This window comes from Ictidomys tridecemlineatus, chromosome 5 (assembly GCF_052094955.1).
Source record: "Ictidomys tridecemlineatus isolate mIctTri1 chromosome 5, mIctTri1.hap1, whole genome shotgun sequence".
Lineage (NCBI taxonomy): Eukaryota > Metazoa > Chordata > Mammalia > Rodentia > Sciuridae > Ictidomys > Ictidomys tridecemlineatus.
Window position 1 is genome coordinate 18,376,949 of NC_135481.1, and position 17,960 is coordinate 18,394,908.

Genomic DNA, 17,960 nt, shown 5'->3' on the forward strand with positions numbered 1-17,960 from the left:
AGCCTAAAGGGGACGTAGGCAGTTTAGGATTCAGATGTTAAATCCAAGGAATCTGCTAGTAGAAAGGATAAGTCCTTTACTTTTTCCTCCAAAGCTAGCAGAATGGACAGGAAAGATGCTTGAGATTCTCCTGCCATCTGTTGGTGGTTCCTACTGCAGAGATAAAAGGAAGGACTGAATTGGAAATCCAGGTACCCTGTCAAGATTTCCCAAAAAATAGCTTTGCAGGAAAGAAATTTTGGTATTCAAAGTCTGAACTCCAGTTAAAAAAGCAACTTGGTAGAAGTTTTTAGGGGGGAGGGTGGAGAGAGGGATAGAGATGTGAAAGGCAAACTAAGTCTAAATTTAAGAACAGGGACATTAAAAACTTTATTCAATAAATACAACAAATAATTTAAAAATATATTTCAATTCCAAAGCCAATTAAGAAAAGGAAGTAGAGGCAAAGGGAAAAAAAGCAGGGAAGTAGGAAGGTAGAGGAAAGGAGAAATGGGGAACAATGGTTTGGTTGGGCTGTGTTTCAGAAGATACCACCCTTTTAAATTCTGATCAAATGCTCTTGATCCATAACCCCTTAGCCCTTTTTCTGATGGGGTAACATAGGAGTCCACCAGCAAAGAATGATTCTCTGGGCTCTGGAGCAGAGCACTTTGGAGACTGGAATGTGTGAGGGTGGGATGGGTAGAGCAATAGGAGTCCTTTTCCAGTCATTCCTAATCCCCCAGGCGGATTCAAGTAGTGCAAACTCTTAGGTAGAGAGCTCCCAGCTGCATAGTTTCTTGGGTGAGCATCCAAACTAGGGCCTCTGGGAGATTGGTCCCAGAATACCAAGGGGTCCAAAGCCACTTTGGTGAGTGGGATCTAAGGGTGAAAAGAGGAGAGGCTAGGACAGAGCTTCTGGGCTAAGCCAGTGACCAAGTCAGAAAACAATGCTGGGCAGGAAAGGGCTACAGGGCAGGTAGTTGGGACACTAGATTCAACAGCTTGCCATTAGCCAGGGAAGCTGAGGATGCACATGGAGCAGGACCAGAAGACTGGGAAAGCTGAGGGAAAACAGAAAAGTTCGGAGGAAGGAAGAGGCAGCTTAGCAGCAAACTCCAGGAGAAATAACCAGCAGCCCTCACAGATTTGTGATTGTCTCTTAAAAAGATTTATTTTCTCTTCTTGCCTGAATGTACAAAGGCAAAAAGAGTACAGTTTGTATATATATATATTTATATATATATATAAAAAAAAACAAGGAACTTGGTAATTTACACTTTTACAGAAGGGAACAATCAGGAAGACTGAAATTAAATCCAACAGAGCAACGCCAATGGAATAAAAGCTATGAACAGCAACACTGCCCCTCCAGCCCTGGCCTCCAGCTTGCCCCAACCTGCTCCCAGTGGGAGGGCTGAGCACCAAGGCAAGCGGGTGGGCTGGGGCAGGAGGGGCTGGGGGACAGGGCCTGGGAGGAGCTCAATCTCAGAAGGAGCCCATGGCAGGGTATCACTGGAAAGCTTCCTGGGATGCCCTAGTAATAAAACAAATGACAAAGGCCCAGAATTCTGGAGCCAACTAGCTGCCCAGTTGGATCTTGGGGGCATCAGAGTAGACACTGGGATGAAAATGGGACAAATGGGGAAGTTCGTGACATGAAGGGGCCTCAAAGCTTCTATACAGTTCTCTAGCCCGTCTGTAGTCTTAATCCCCAACTCCTTAAACTAAGTTCTCCTACCCCTACACCCTGAAGTCTGGAGAAGAAAGTCAAGAAATGACCACTTCATCTCATTGGGTGCCTTCTTACCCATCTGTGTGTGGTTCTTTGTCCTTGAGATGTGTGGAGAAAGTGGGGAAAGAAGGAAACTCCATGCACGCACACACACATGAATAAGGCAGGGACTGAGGATGAAGGGAACCAGCATACCTTAAATGAGGAAGCGGACATGAATCCTAAAGAGCAGCTCTCCAAGCTGCCCTTCCTGGGGATGAGGTCCTCTTTCCCCTGTAGCTTCTCTTCCATGGGAGTGCCCAGGGAGCTATGTTTGTAGGGACCTGGGCAGGGATGGCTCAGAGAGAGGCTTGGTTTTGGGGTCTGGACCCTTCACCAGTAACCTTTTCTAGCCTCTGCTGGTGGGGTAGAGATCATTGTTGAGTGTCTCATCCCTCTGACTAGGTCATGGGTGCCACAGGTAGCCCTTACCTGTTTTGCTCTTCCCCATGTAGGAGAGGTGGACAGCAAATCTTTCACTCAGCACTTGTCAAGGATTCACCACAGCTGCTGCTTCTACTTCTGCATCATGTTATTTCAGGGAAGATTGTACCCAGGAAAGATCAGGGTGAAGAGAAGGCAGGCAGTGCCATTCTGCCACTGTTGTTTTCACCTGCTCTTCTGTGCAGGTCCTACTCTTTGAGGGAGACTTTTGATATAAGGATCAAAGAGCTAAATGTTTTTTAAAGGGTGGGGGGAAGCAGCTGTTCCCTTCTGCAAAATCCAAGGCTGCTCTACAAATACAGAAGTTCCTCCTTTCTGTGTCACAGAACTAAGTGGAAAGGCAGGAGTGTGGGGCCATGCCTGCCCAATGAGAAAGAAAATTATTCCAACGGTTTCTTTACAATATGTACAGAGCACGCTGCAGGCCAGCGCCACAGATACAAACACACAATATTTTAAAACAACAGAGATGGGCTCTTGGCTCCACCCCACAGGAGCCTGGGAAGGCATAATTAGGCTGAAATTTAGTCACTCTCTTGGTAGGGGTGACTCAGGTTAGGTGGAATGAAGCTGTCTTCCAGCTACTTCCATAGATAAAAGGGAAGTCACTATTCAGGGCACTACCCCCTGGGCAGCAGGAGGCAGAGGGATGATGGCTGTGAGGGAGGCTGCTTGGGACCTTGTCAACAGGTCTAAAGTAAGGGGCTTTTGGGGAAGGCTAAGAACCCAACGTGAACAAAAAACAAGGACTTGAGAGTCTAGAGAAAAGGTCTGTAGGTCAGAGGGGCTCTCCTCTTGGACAAATGACCTAGGCCCATCTATGTATAGGGCTGAAGAATTTTTAGAAACCACCCTCAACTGGGCATTGTGCTTACTGTCCTCCTATTCTCCTCATTCTCCAAATTAAGTCACAGTCATATTCCTGCTCTTAAATTGTCACTTTTGGCACTCTGGTCACAAACTCTCTAGCCTTGGCAAGTGTCTGTCAATCTTTCTCTCTCAATCCAGAGGGTCAAAGAAAGATAGGAGGGGAGGAGAACAAAGAGATGACCCCTCACAAAAGCAAAGAGCTAATACTTCCCACACTCCAGGGAAGAAGTGACTCCAATAAAGCTACTGAATCATTATTTTCCCAGTGTACAGAGCATAAAGCTTGGACCCAAAGAGACTGAATTTCTAAGGAAAGCACAGAAATGTTTGCTATCTCAAAGCACAGCTCCACTGAATTCACTGCAACTCTGACAAGCAATGCTAGGATGTATTTTCCCAGGGTCTGAGGAACAAAAGGCCTCCTATGGCCAGTGGCCCCTAAAACAAAAACTTGTGTTACAAAGACAGCTTATATTGGCACACACGGAGGTTATAGATTGAGCTATATAAAGTCATGTACTTGTAGACAGAACTGGGCTGTATACATTTGTAGCCCTAAATGAGGAAGTTACTCAAATGGCTGAATGCACAGGACATCTCCAAGAACTGCTGGGTGCTCCCAGGGCCTGCCTTCTGGGTCTTGCCCTAAAGTGACCCAGTAGACTCCAAGCTTCCCCATGCTGGGGGAATACTATTTTATCTGCCTGAGTCTTAAGAGCCAAGCAGTGGAAAAGAAGAGGCAAGATCAGTGTGGGGATCCCCCTGGGAAAAGCACCAAGGGGTTAGGAGGGAAGAGAAAAAGACAAGGAGTTGGGAGATAAGAAGCAGCAGGACCTAGTGGGGATGCAGTTTCAATTTCATGCTCCAACTCATTCAGGGTATCCCTGGGGAGCCCTGTGCTGGTGTTGAAACCCCTGCCCCTCTGCTTGACAGGCAGCTTCAAGGCTATGGTGGGGCAAATGCCTTGGTCTTCCTTTCTAGGCTAGGCTCTGAGCGTTTATATGTGCTCACATTGGGCGGCGGGGTGGGGGGAGGGGTCCTGGTCCTCTATGTTTGAAGACCTTGTTTTCACACAGAGAAAACAGCCCCCCAATATCTTTTCCTGAGATTCTAATTCCTCCACATTGCTGTCTGTTCCCAGGGCCCAAACCACTGGGGAGATGCAGGAACTGATGATGGTGGTAATGATGGTAGAGGGGGTATGGCTGCTGTGCTGTCTTCAGACCTTACCCAGTGCTTGCGGGGTGGGGGTGGGGTCCCCTCTCTTGGGGTGTACTGCTCCGGCAGCAGACCAAGGCCTTGGGGAAAAGAGCAGTGACTTCTCTGGGCTGAGGCCATGTTCCCCTGGTTGCTCCCCGTGCCTTCATCTCCACAGAGGTGACAAAGCCATGATGTGGCTGAGAGAATAAATATTTTTGCTAAGTATCAGCTCTCCAGGTCCTGAGGAAGAGGGAGGGTCAGGGAGTTCCAGGGGTCTGGTGGAGGCGAGAGAGCCAAGGGTCTGCCTTCAGTCATGGTAGGAACGGCAAACAGGATGATCAACACCATTTAACTGATGTCTAAATGGCACGTCCAGCACCTCCTTGGGTGAGCCAGTCCAGGCCCGTGAAGTTGACTTTATCCGGGCACTTGGTGTTCTGCAAGGGAAACATGGACAGGTAACCAGGCACTCAGCCTGCTGGCATGACAACCACAAGATGGCGCTCCAAGAAAATTAACTGGCCAGTATTAATCCCTAGGGGCCACAGGTCTCTTAGATGCATACAGCTTCACAGGAGACTGTCCTACAAGAGGCTTGGCAGGATTCCACTATTTCCAGACTGCTGACACCTCAGTTATCCCTCACTTAGGCTCCACAGGGATGCTGTGATCCAGGTATTTGGGCCCTATGTTGCCCCAAACAAACAAAAATTACTTACCATTCTCACCTCCTGGGGGGTGGGTACAGTGAGGGAGTTGAGCCTTGCTGGCTGGCAACAATGGCTGTAGAAGAAAGCCCTGGGCAAGTAGGAGGACATGTTAGTCCGGCATTCACAGAAACCTCCCCTTCACATTTCCTTTTCACCAGCTGGCTAGACACAGGGAGGAGAGACCCCTTAAATTCCTAGCTCCACTGAGTTTTGGGTACTGACTGAAAAAAAAATCTGATTCTTGGCTAGATACAGTGGTTGGGGGTGGACAGTATATAGTATTTTTTTTTGTTTTTTTTTTTTAATAGATGCTTCTTTTATTTTGGCTGTGGGAATACCTGTTCCTTATTCTGTGAATATCAAAGCCAACATTCTGGATGAGTCTAAGAATCCCCCAGCTCCAAGGGAGTAAATAAATGTCATGTTTTAATGAGTATTTGCAGGAGGCAAGTACTTTGGATAGATTAGAAGCTTGAAAAGAAAAAAGATTCTTATGTAGGGGGGACCTTACTATGAGCATTACTACTGGGATGCAGACCAAAATATAGATGATAGGGGACCAATAGGCTTACCTGCTGCATAGGGTAGGTTGTACTGTGCTGGGAGCAATGAATACCCCAAGTGGTGGTGGTGGTGGTGTGTGGACATCAGACGCTGGGAAGGGGAGGTACGGGGCCGGTCGACACTTCGATCACCCCCGCCTGATCCCCCAACACTGCTACAGCTGCTGCCACCCCCAACCACCCCACAGCCTCCCCGATCTCTCTCCTGAGAAGTTTTATCATTTATCTGGAAAGGAAAGGAAACACAGAGAAGCACTAGAGTGAGACATACATGAGTGATATAACCAGAGCCCCACATTATGATTTCCTGAAAATGCAGGACACCTATGAATCAAGAACTTGCCCTGATGAGTCAGTCAAGTTGCACTGTGATTAGGACCTGAACTTGCCCACTGCCTCCAAGATTTTGGATCTTTGTTATTTTTGGATAATACTGTACTTCTCTTACCGTGGGAGACTTGCTCTTGTAGTGACTGGCATGCTGCTGCAAGATGTCCAGGGCTTTGGACTCTGAGCTGGATTTACAACTGACATTGGGGCTGGCTCGTGCCTTGTCGGCATCTTCACCACCTGAGACCTTGCTGCCATATGGGGAGAAAGAGTAGCTGGAAGGCAAATAGGAACCTGGGGAAGGAGAAATCAAGTGGTCAAAGAAGTGAAAAGTAGAAGAAACTGCTTTAGTGAGCTTGGTTAAGTGGGCATTAGCTTTCCTAGGCATAGGCTGAGGTATTTCCTACCATGGTATCTTTGGGATAAGACTATTGGCTTGTCTTTTCTTTATTGAACTCTATAGGAAAAATGAGTGAAGGGATGCAAGGAATATGCCTTCAGTTTCCTGGAGCTGACTTCCCCTGACCTGGTATGGTTCTTTGAAGGACTCTCAGATTCTTTTGGAGGGGTGATATTAAAGTAGAAAGATCATAAAGATATAAAGTCAACTGGCCTTGGGATTAACTAAACCTCTGAAACTTTCTAGCTGGGTAATCTTCAGCAAATTAACAACCTTTTTGAGTTTTAGTTTCTTCATCAAAATGAAGACAAGAAGATAATGTTCATAAATATCTCAGGATAGTGCCTGGATTGGAGCAAGCCTTCACAATACACAGAACTATTATTTTTATATATATGAGTGTATGTGACAGGAAGTAAGGAACACCTTACCTTGCTCAAGGAGTGAGAAAATTTTCCATTTCTGTTTGAAAAGCTTACTTATTCTACTTAGAGTCTGTCTTAAAAACAATGTCACCAGATGTCATGATTATTTAGGTTGTAGGAAGGTGGAAGCTCTAAGTAAGTTAGGAAGTGCCCAAGTCTGGGGCTGGAGATGTGGCTCAAGAGGTAGCGCGCTCGCCTGGCATGCGCGGGGTGCTGGGTTCAATCCTCAGCACCACATAAAAATAAAATAAAGATGTTGTGTCCACCGAAATCTAAAAAATAAATATTAAAAAATTCTCTCTCTCTCTCTCTCCTCTTAAAAAAAAAAAAAGAAGAGCCCAAGTCAAGGCTGGGGATGTAGCTCAGTGGTAGAGTGCTTGTCTACATGCATGAGGTCCTGGGTTTAATCCCCAGCACTGCAAAAAAAAAAAAAAAAAAAAAAAAGCCCAAGCAAATCTGAATGTAGAATAGTGATTACTAGGGGTTGGGGGAAGGGTAAGGTTTAAAGAGAAGTTGGATAACAAGTATCCAAACACAGGTAGAAGGAATATATTCTTGTTTTCCACAGAAAAGTGGGTGGCTATAGTTCACAATAAGTCTATTATATTTTATGAATATTATATTAATAAATTCACAATAACCCTATATTTTATGAAGATCTGTAAGAAAAGAATTTGAAGGCTCAAACATAAAATGCTAATCATCCTGATTTGATCAGTGCATGCTGTATACATTTGTTGAAATATGACATTATATCCTATTAATATATATATAATTATTACATGTTAAGATAAATAACAAGACAAAGTTAAATTGAATGCCCTTCTACCCCAGAAGAATCCCACATGACTCTTTGGGCAATAGAAATTGGAAGTAGAGTTGACTAAGAACATTTTCTTCTAAAAACTTTTTAAAAAAATTTTTTTAGATGTTTTTGGATCTTTATTTTATTCATTCATTCATTCATTCATTCATTTATTTATTTATTTATATGTGGTGCTGAGAATCGAACCCAGTGCCTCGCACATGCTAGGCAAGAGCTCTATGCTGAGGCACAACCTAGCCCCTAAAACCTTTTTAAAAAAGAAAATGTTCTTATTCAACTCTACTTGCCCCACCCCTCTAGGAACTCATGGATAAAGAGCTAATCTTTCTCAAGTTGAACCTAGCCAGACATCCCCTTACTTCAAACAGTTCTTCCTGTCTCTCGATTGCCTTCCAAACTTTCAGCTGGGCATGATCTTGCAATTGAATATGTACATTGTTCTGATCTGAATTTTATTTGTTCCACATGTCTCTACTCTATCAAGTTATAAGGTTTTTGAGAGGCGAGAACTAATCTCTTTTATATTCTCCATAGTGCCTTGTACATTGCAAAATTTAGAGCATATGTCTGAAAAAAAAAAAAAAGCCAGCTTAGATGGTGATACTAAGAGTATCAATGAGAACTGACAGTAGAGGCAACCCTTTAGCTTGAACAAAGGAAGGAGAGCTAGTCCCTCAGACTATAATCAGGAGTCATATAAGGAGCTACAGGAAAGTGTGACCACTTCACAGAATGATACAATCTAAAAAGGGCTGTCATCTAAACAAGCCTCATTGAGTCTTAGTGCCAAGCAACAAAACTCTGGGTTTGAAATCTCCCTTCCTGGTAAATGGAGAAGAGCTGGCACTAGGATGCTATACCTGGGTAGTTCTGCATCATCACAGCAGGCATGCCCCTGTAGCTGGGGTGGTTGGGATCATAGGACTGGCTGTAGGAGTAGCCGTGCATATAAGGGATGTAGGACTGGTGCTGGGTGAGGGGAGAGGACACAGGCACATGGACACTTGGTCGCGGCTCCTTGCTCCCAAGGCGGGACTCCTCAGACGTGGGCAGCTTGCAGTCACTACTTGTGCTTTCCTTCCCATCCTCCTTGGGGATAGAGTCCTTACTCCGACTCCTTTCCTCCTTCAATTTGCGATCCCGTTCCTCTTTCCACCGCTCATCCTCTGACTTTATATCTGAGTACTTGGCAGGATAAACATATGTCCACATCCGGGGTTCTGCCTCCTACAATAATCACAGAATGAGGTGTTGTACACATAAGACAGAGATATAGTTCAAGCCCAAGGTCCCAGAATAAATACAAGCACACTAGACTCCTGGGGCAGGGTAGGATCCTGGCTTTTATTGATCTTTGTTTACAATTCAATTTTGGTTTCTCTTGTTTAAAAAGCTCCCCACTCAAGGAGACAAGATGTGGGGAGAGAAAAGGAAAACCTATCAGTGTATGTTCTCTAGGCAAGCACAAACATTCTGGGATAAATATTCCTGGAATAGAAGGGGCTATCTCCTAAGACACTTAGATTGTTTCCTTTCTTCAGCATACTTTTTTTTTCTGGTGTGTGTGGTGTGCTAGGGATTGAACCCAGGGCCTTATCCATGCCAGGCAAGCAGTCTACTAATTGAGCTATATCCCCAGCTTCATTGTTTCCCTTCTTCAGGGCAAGCTCAATGGGTAGAAAGCTATCATTGCTGCCAGGTCAGAGAAGGAGGGTAAGCGTTCACCAGTAGGGAAGGGAAGATAGTCTAAGTTCCATGAACAAAGATGTGAAACTCTACATTCTCTGTTCTAATTCCACCTACTAAATCCCCTTTCTCCCTCTTCTTCTTCAGTTCTGAAGATTGAATGCAGGGCCTCATGCATGGTAGGCAAGTGATATACCATTAAGCCACATCTCTAGTCCTTTTATAAATTTTATTTTCAGACAAGGTCTTGCTAAGATGCCCAGGCATTCTGTCTCAGTCTCCCAAGTAGCTGGAATTACAGACATTATCACATATGGCTATAAAATTGTTCTTAAAGAAAATGAGTAGTGTACTTTTGACCTGCTCTAAAAAATGAAGAGATACCATTAACTCATTCCATAGGAAGGAACTAAACAGTGGGAGGAACATTATACTAGGAAATAAGATATCTAAGTTCTAGTCCTGGCTCTGCTAGTGAAGGTTCAAGTAACTTAAGACAAATCAAGCTAATGTACCTAGGTATTTCTTATCAAATGGGAAAAGCCTCTTTTACAGAGCTATATAGTGCTTACCCCCATTCCCTGAGACTCTGGATTGAATCCAGGTGCCCTCTATCACAGAACTACATCCCTACTCCTTTATATTTTGAGATGGTCTTGTTAAGTGACTGAGACTGGCCTCAAACTTGCAATCCTATCACAGACTTTAAAAAAATCATGAAAACAATTTACAAAGATAAAAAATTCCTAAAATCATAACTCTAAAACTCCAATTTTTAAAGTCTATGTGTTGCCGAAGCGAGCACTTTTTTTTTTTTTTTTTTAAAGGTATTGGGGGTGCTGGGGTTTTGGCTCAGTGGTGGAGAACATGCCTTGAACATTGAGGCACTGGGTTCGATCCTCAGTATCACTTAAAAATGAATAAACAAAATAAAGATATTGTGTCCATCTATAACAATGACAACAACAAAAAGGTATTGGTGATTGAACCCAGGGATGCTCTATCACTGAGCTACATCCTCAGTCCTTCTACTTTTTTATTTTATTTCAGACAGGGGCTTGCCAAATTGCCGAGGCTGCCCTTGAACTTGGTGATCTTCCTGCCTCAGCCTCCAGAATTATCCACCATACCCACATTTGCTAATCTCAAATGAACCCTTATCTAAGGATAGCCCTCATTTGTGAGGGAGACAGAAAGTTTAGACAATATTTCTACTTCCTCCCAAGGGCAAGAGTTACCTGTCGGTACCAGAGTATTGGATCCACCTCTGCCTGTCTGCCACACTCTGTGCCTGTCTTAGCCTCAGAGGCCTCCTTGCCTAGGTGGCCGGTCTCATTCAGCTTCACTTTAAGGCCTTCAGGGGCTTGGCTGGGGAGTTTTGAAGAGTCATCTAACTTGGGAATGATGACTGACTTGGCAGGATCAGTCCCTGGCTCCTTGGCTTTGCTGGGTCCTGACTTTACCAGGTCTGTTAAGCTGGGAGCCTTGGTGAGGGTAGGTGGGATTGACGGCTTTTGCTTCCACTCGTCCTTGAGTGCTGCCTCTCGTTCCTTCAGGCCCATCTCTGCCTTCTTGTCTAGTCCCCGCTGCTGCTGCTCCAAGCTCTGCCTTTTCTGTTGTTCTTCATATTGCTGCCGGTAAGCCGTGTTAGTACTCAGGAGGTGGGTGTGGTAACTCTGGTCACTGTAGCCATAGGGGGGCACATAGGCATACTGGTTGTAATACAGGGACTGCATGTACATGTTGGGCCGCTGCTGGATGACTGAGGGCTGCTGACTGGAACTCAGTTCAGGCTTCTTTTCCTCACAGACATCATTCTTCACTTTCCCCTCTATACTCTCAGGTTCCTCATCCTTTTTCATCTTCAGGGCCTGGCTCTCCACTCCTGCCTGGTTGCTGGGGTTCAGAGCCCCTGGGCTAGACTGTGCATAACTTGGAGAGTAGTAACTCTCAAAGCCTTGATAATATGGTGAGTCTTTGCTCTGAGGCTGAGGAGGGAAAAGAGTTTTCTTAGCCCCTTCCTTAACCAACTGTTCAGGGTCCTTTGATTTGACACTGTCCACCTTGCCTTCCCCATCCTCCCCAGCATCAGAGATGTCAGAGTATGCAGGGCTATTGGTTTTGACTGAGCTGGCTTCAGCTCCATTCTGGGTCACTACATGTAAGGGAGTCAGGGGCTGGGTAGGGGTTGTGCTATCTAGGCGGCTGCTGCCTCCAATTGAAGGGCTGGGGGCATTGTCTGTGAAGCTGTAGATTTTATCAGCTTCAGCCTTGATGCTAGCCAGTCGGCTTTGATGGGGGTCTGATGAGCCATTCAGGAGTCCTTCCATTTTCATCCCATCTCCTGATGATTCCCTGAATGGACTTTTGCCTTCTTCTGTTCGACATACCTTCCCAGGGGTCAGAGGACTTTCAAGTTCCTTAGAAGATTCCTTCTTTTTTTTGTCTTTCTTTTTCTTGTCCTTGGCTGGAGTCAGGGCAGGGTTGACTGAAAAAGGTTCTCCCATAACAGTGGGCTTGGGCTGAATGGGCTTGAGTTGAGGACTGTTAGGCATGGCTTGAACCACTGTGGTGGTCAAGCCTGAGGAGGAGCCTGGGCTTGCTGCTGTGAAGGTAGCTGTCTGGAAAGTGTAGATTTGCTGTGGGGGGATAGCAGGGGCAATGGGCCGGGCTGACTTTAAGCTCTTGGAAGGAATCTTTTCAGGTTTCAAACTAGAGGGTTTTTTACATTTCTCTTTTTCCATACACTTCCTTTCCAAAGAATCAAAGGCGTCATTGCTTGTTTCATCCACTACTGAGGGTCCATCATCAGAGCCATCATTGGATAAGGCCCCAAGGTCTGTGTCCCCTTCCCCGCTCAATTTTTTCTTACAGAGGCCTTTTGTGCTGAATTTATTTGAAGGAGAGGGACTATGAGGCTCCACGAGCCGAACTTTGGGGGTAGCTGAACGGGCAGGGGACAAGGAACCTTTCTGTGAGACGGGTGCACCATTGCAGCTCCCGAGGTCTGCATGGAGGGTGGGCTCTTCTCCATACTCACTGTCTCCATCTGCTTCAGGCTTGCTGTCATCATCTGTATGGGCATGAGCTTGGTGGTACTTAAGTCCATTGATGTGCTTGTATTTCTTGTTGCAGTTTGGGTGGGGACAGTCAATTAGAACTGGAGAGGGACAATTTCTGTCTAGAACAGTGGGTTCCACCTTGGTCCCAGGGAGGGGGCCAGTGGCTGAGCCCATGGAATTTGTACGGACACGCTTGCTCCCTTTGGAGTCCTCTGAGCTAGAATTCAGCTCCATGTCTGAAAGGGGTTTATTTTTCCGCTTATTAGCTGAGGAAGGGCTGGCCTTCACATCTTCTGAAGTGCTGCTGGCAGGTGGGCGATGCTCTGAAGAATTCTGGCTGCCCCGGCGGCCTTTGCTATTGGCTCCTGCTCGGGTTTTGCTGCTGCTGCTGGTCCCTTTGCTTTCAGAGGCTGTGGTTGTCTCGTTGACAGGTGTGTTACTGTTCGGACGCATGCGTTTGCCTCTACCTCGACCATTGCGCATTTCCAAGTCACTGGTGGGTGAATCACAGAATCTTGGCAAAGAACAAATATAACAGGATAGTATTAAGAAGAGAAACCATCTTTATTTATTTGTTTATTGTTACTGGGGATTGAACCCGGGGGCATTTAACCACTAAGCCATACCCCCAGACCTTTTTTTCTTATTTTATTTTTTATTTTAAGACAGAGTCTTACTAGTTTGCTGAGGCTGGCTTTGAACTTGCAATTCTCCTGCCTCATCCTCTTGAGTAGCTGGGATTACAGGTGTGTGCCACTGTGCATGATGGAAAAAAAAGTCTTTAAACCAGTTTATTTGTAGCCTCCAGAAGAACCTTCCAGATGATGACTATTGTTTTCAACAAATATGATTTGTTGAAAGAATTTGTGCTTGTGGGAACTGCATTAAGTGGTGAACTTCTAGGATTTTACCTGCATGCCAGTTACAAATTATTCCCCAGCATTTCTCTCTAAAGCCATGTGGGGAAAGAGTAGTCATGCCTGCATTTGTTTCATCACACAAAGAATAGTCATTCTGCATTTCCTATATGCAGCCATAATCACCGTTTCAGAGAAGACTTTAAAGATCACTCAGGAAATTGAGACCAGGAATGCTAAGTAACTGACTCAAAGTCACACTGCTGATTAATGGCAATAAACAACCAGAATTTAGTTCTGCTTTCAGCCTAATGCTTTTTGCCTAAATATCTTACCATAAAGGTATAGACTGGTAGAACAAATCAAACATCCATTCATTTAAAACACTCCTAAATATGTCTTAAACACAATCTCAGCCAATAAATAGTATATGAATTTTTTGAATGTTTGCATCTAGAGATTTGCACTTATGGATCTTTTTTCACTGGCCCTAGAGTAGCTTTTCATGGACCCCGAAATACTATCTAAAATAATAAAATACTTAGCTAAAGATGGTTCATGTTTAGATCTAAAGATGGTTTTGACTCTTATTCTGGGGGCAGGTGGAATAGATTGTTTCTAAGACTGTAAGTGCCACAGTTATGGCAGAAAAAAAAGACAATTTTTGTCAATTATCTCCTTTGGGCCCCCAGAACATTCATATTATAAAGCTACTATTTTTATTATTGCCCTACTTACCCACTGTTTCTCTAGATTCTTACATATTCCAAAGCAGAAATAAATCCTTCCAAAAGATTTCTCAGAAATAAAAAGAGAGGATATAGAGAACTTTAAAAACTGGTCTTAGCTGGGCATGGTGGCACATGCCTGTAATTCCAGTGACTTGGAAGGAGGCAGGAGGATCATGAGTTCAAAGGTGGCTTCAGTGACTTAGTAAGATCCTATCTCAAAATGAAAAGTAAAAAGGGCTGGGGATGTGGCTCAGTGATTAAGCCCCCTAGGTTCAATCTCCAGTACAAAAACAACAACAAACAAAAAACTGGGGGTGGGGTTATGGCTTAGTGGCAGAGCATTCCCCTAGTGTATGAGAGGCCCTGGGTTTGATCCTCAGCACCACAAATAAATAAGTAAAACAAAGATATTGTGTCCAACTACAATTAAAAAATAAATATTTAAACAAATAAACACACATAAAACTGGTCTGAGCTCATCTGAACAGTTTTATAATATGCTAAGCCTCCAGCCTAGCTCTCTCAATATTAGGAGGCATAAATAACCACATAATCCTAGGTAGAGCACCATTACAGTAGACAAAAAGAAAGTGATAGGGAGTAAAAAAACTTCAAAAATAATTTTCCTTGGGACATTCTTGCCGATCTTTGTTTCAAGGGAATAATGGGCAGTATAGTTTTTGTAAAAGATGTCTAGATGGTAACTACCAATTTCTTTTCTTCTTCATCCCGCCCCCCCATCCTCAGACAGGGTCTAGCTTTCTTGTCCAGGTTGGCCTTCAAACTTGGGATACTCCTACTTCAGTCTTCCAAGTAGTTGCCATAACAGGTGTGCACCATATATCCTACTTGGTAACTACCATTTTTAATGACTATGAGTCATTAAAGAAACTTGTAAATGTGTGGGAACTGCATTAAGTGTTGAGCTCCTTGGATGTTATCTGCATGACAGCTGTAAATTATTCTCCCACATTCAGGCACCCCAAGCCCTGGCAAATTGGGTACTAAAAAGTAATATGCCATTCACTGAAATATTAATCTATTTTTTTTTTTTGGTAGTGCAAGGGATTGAAGATTGAATCCAGATCCTTGCACATGCTAGGCAAATGTTCTTCAGTTCAAATTAGAATTTGAGGGCCTGAGGATGCAGCTCAGTAGTATAGCACTTGCCTAGCATGGGTACATGGGTTCTAAGTACCCACTCCCCCCGCAAAAATGGCAATTTGTATAGGTCCTTGCCTATATGGTCTAGTCTAGTAGGGCTTATAAAACTAAACATGTTCTTTTTTTTTTTAATATTTATTTTTTAGTTGTAGTTGGACACAATACCTTTGTTTTATTTATTTATTTATTTTTATGTGGTGCTGAGGATCGAACCCAGGGCCCCGAACATGCTAGGCAAGCACTCTACCACTGAGCCACAATTCCAACCACTAAACATGTTCTTGAGATGAGTTTCTAGGGGGGATACTTACCATTGAAAAGCATCATCAATGCATGTTTGTTCACTGACAGTTAGATTTTATATCCTTAGTCTCAAGGTGACTAAAGGAAGAAGCTAGAATTTAATTCTAGTCAAGGGCTTAAAAAGGATTTCTTCACTGTTGTTGCTGCATGACTGTAATCCCAGAGGCTCTGGAGGCAGGAGGATCATAAATAGAAGCCAGCCTTAGCAATTAAGTGAGGCCCTAAGCAACACAGTGAGACCCTGTCTCAAAATAAAAAATAAAAAGGGCTAGAGCCCGTGATACCAAACAAATAAGAAAACAAAACAAAAAAATGACCAAACAATTAAGAAAAGAATTTATTTCTCATTCTTCTACCCCTATTTCCCAGCCAACACTTTAATACATAATCTATTCATTTTTTTTTGTAGTGTGTATGAACAACATGTCTTTATTTTACTTGTATGCAGTGCTGAGGATCGAACCCAGTGCCTCACACATGCTAGGCAAGCGCTCTGCCACTGAGCTACTGCCCCATCCCCATTTACTCTTTTAAATGCGAGATGAACACAGTGCCTTCCCTTATTTCTACATTATAATGCCCTTTAAAAAAAAAGATGGGTATACGGCTCTAGCAGGATAAAGGTATAAGGGTTCACTGATTATAGAGTGATTCAGACTAAGTGCTCACCTTGGGGGTGCCCAATCATGCCGTGTGCAGTCAAGAAGTGTACCTACATATGTCTTGTTCCTCCATGTTACATTTACCACCAACATACCTGAAAAACAAGAAGACAGAAATATAGAAAAGGCAAACCCTGTTGGCCATCGGAAAGGGTATTCTTCATTTGAGCACTCTGACTTCTGTGGGAGGGCTTGGAATTGCACTGGGCACCAATGGATGAACAGTTGGATAGGTAATAGCTGCAAAGACTTCATGGTCAATGCAAAACACAATTTCTTTTTTTTTTTTTTTTTTTTTTTTTTTTTTTTTTTTAACCAATCCTTTTTAATTCTTAAATTCTTGACATTACAGAACTAAACTGAAATTTATTAACATTCCACTCTTACATTTCTTATCGACAAACAGAAATAAAATCCATGAGCCAAAAAACCCAAAACAAAACTAAAAACAGGGAAAAGCTTATAAAACTAAATATGGATTCCAGCATTAACAGCTGAACAGAGAATGTGATTTTTAAATTCTTAGCGGATGATAAAGTGTAGAAACTGAACACTTACAAATTATTTAAAACCTGGAATCACTGACCAGAAATTACACAGTTGGATCATGGGAAAACAGCAGAAGGGGGTTATGAGTGATCCTACACTGTTCTAGCTGCAACCCATGCCCTTCTCAGAGGAAAGCCTGGCATTGATTAGATATTGGGCCAGACTAATACTGGCAGCAGAGCCAGTGATAGTAACCTGCCTACCAGAAGAGCCTTCCACTGGGTTGGCAATTTTGATCTGGGCCCCGGACATCTGGCGGATCTCATTGATGTTGGCGCCTTGGCGCCCGATTATGCAGCCAATTAAGTTATTTGGAATGGTGAGTTCATGGGTGGTTTGAGTAGATGCATCCAAACTTGCCCAATAGCCTTTCACCTCTGGAGAGCTGGAGTCAATTCCGGCGAATCCGGTCCCGCCGTGCATCATGGCAAAGTGAGACTGTTGTCTTGCCACCTGGTTCAGCTTGGCCAGATCGAGCGGAGAAATGGTGTGTTGTCCTTGAATCGAGTAGGCATCTAGAGGTGGTCCCTCCAGGTCATGGGTGGCGTGAGGGTAGCCCGCAGCGTCGCTGCACCGATCTTGGCCGCCAGCGCAGATAACCGGAGAGCTGGCCGGCATGGGCTGGTACGGAATGGTCATGACTCTCCCTTGCGGAGACTGGGAGAGCGTCTCCAGCATGACCAGGCAGATCTGCTTGACACACTCGGTGACAGACTGCGGCACGCCAGCGATAGTGATTGCCCGCTCGGTGGAGTTGGGCAGCATATCCCCCGCCACCTGGACCTGGGCCCCGGTACTCTCGCGGATCTCTTTGATCTTACAGCCGCCTTTCCCAATCAGGGAGCCGCACTGGGTGGCCGGCACCACCAGCCTCAGGGTGACCGGGGGCCTGCTAGCCGCCGTGCTGTTGGTCATGGAGCTGTTGATATCTTCCTCCAGCTTGTCGATGATCATTGCGAAGGCCTTAAAGATGGCATTGGTGGGGCCGGTCAGAGTGATGATTCTCTCCGGACAATTCCCCTCCGAGATGTTGATCCGCGCGCCACTCTCCTCGCGGATCCTCTTAACCGACTCCCCTTTCTTCCCAATGATGCTTCCTACTTCCTTTCCGTGCATAAGAAGCCGAATGGTGAGAGTCACATTTAGTCCACTTTCAGTCACACCGGCATCCATGGCGAGCGGCGGGCGGCGTTCGGGGGAGTTGGGCTCGTTACGTGGTCAAGTCTTTGGTGGCTGGCGGGGGGAGGGGAGGTGTAGGCCCAAAACTGCCGGCGCGAGGCGAGCGAGGGCCGCGGGAGCGAGCAGGAGCGGGCGGGAGGCCGCGGCGTCGTCGCAGGGGCGGGCGGCGGCGGCGGAGGGGGCGAGCGGGGCCGGGAGCGGCGGGCGGGCGGGTGGGCGAGGGCGCGGCGGTGGCGACTCCGGCGG

At 45.1% G+C, this 17,960-nt stretch overlaps 2 protein-coding genes across 6 annotated transcripts in view; both read right to left on the reverse strand.

Moving 5' to 3' along the window:
• Window positions 1-17,960, reverse strand: part of Znf609 (zinc finger protein 609) — a 226,295-nt gene that overhangs the window by 31,838 nt on the left and 176,497 nt on the right. For 2 of the 5 annotated variants that reach the window (XM_078048890.1, XM_078048885.1), the window contains 7 exons: window positions 15,994-16,081; window positions 10,446-12,783; window positions 8,382-8,748; window positions 5,989-6,164; window positions 5,550-5,766; window positions 4,987-5,065; window positions 345-4,704 (listed from right to left, as the gene is read on the reverse strand). In XM_078048890.1, coding sequence (XP_077905016.1) covers window positions 4,992-5,065; window positions 5,550-5,766; window positions 5,989-6,164; window positions 8,382-8,748; window positions 10,446-12,783; window positions 15,994-16,081 — 3,260 coding nt within the window. In that variant the 3' untranslated portion in view covers window positions 345-4,704; window positions 4,987-4,991. Of the gene's footprint in view, window positions 1-344; window positions 4,705-4,986; window positions 5,066-5,549; window positions 5,767-5,988; window positions 6,165-8,381; window positions 8,749-10,445; window positions 12,784-15,993; window positions 16,082-17,960 lie in introns of those variants that run through there. The other 3 variants (XM_078048888.1, XM_078048886.1, XM_078048889.1) reach the window with 3 other exon arrangements.
• Window positions 16,333-17,936, reverse strand: LOC101966794 (poly(rC)-binding protein 1). Its single transcript, XM_005322115.3, has one exon. It carries the CDS (start codon window positions 17,706-17,708, stop codon window positions 16,638-16,640), a length of 1,071 nt encoding a protein of 356 aa, XP_005322172.1. The 5' UTR covers window positions 17,709-17,936; the 3' UTR covers window positions 16,333-16,637.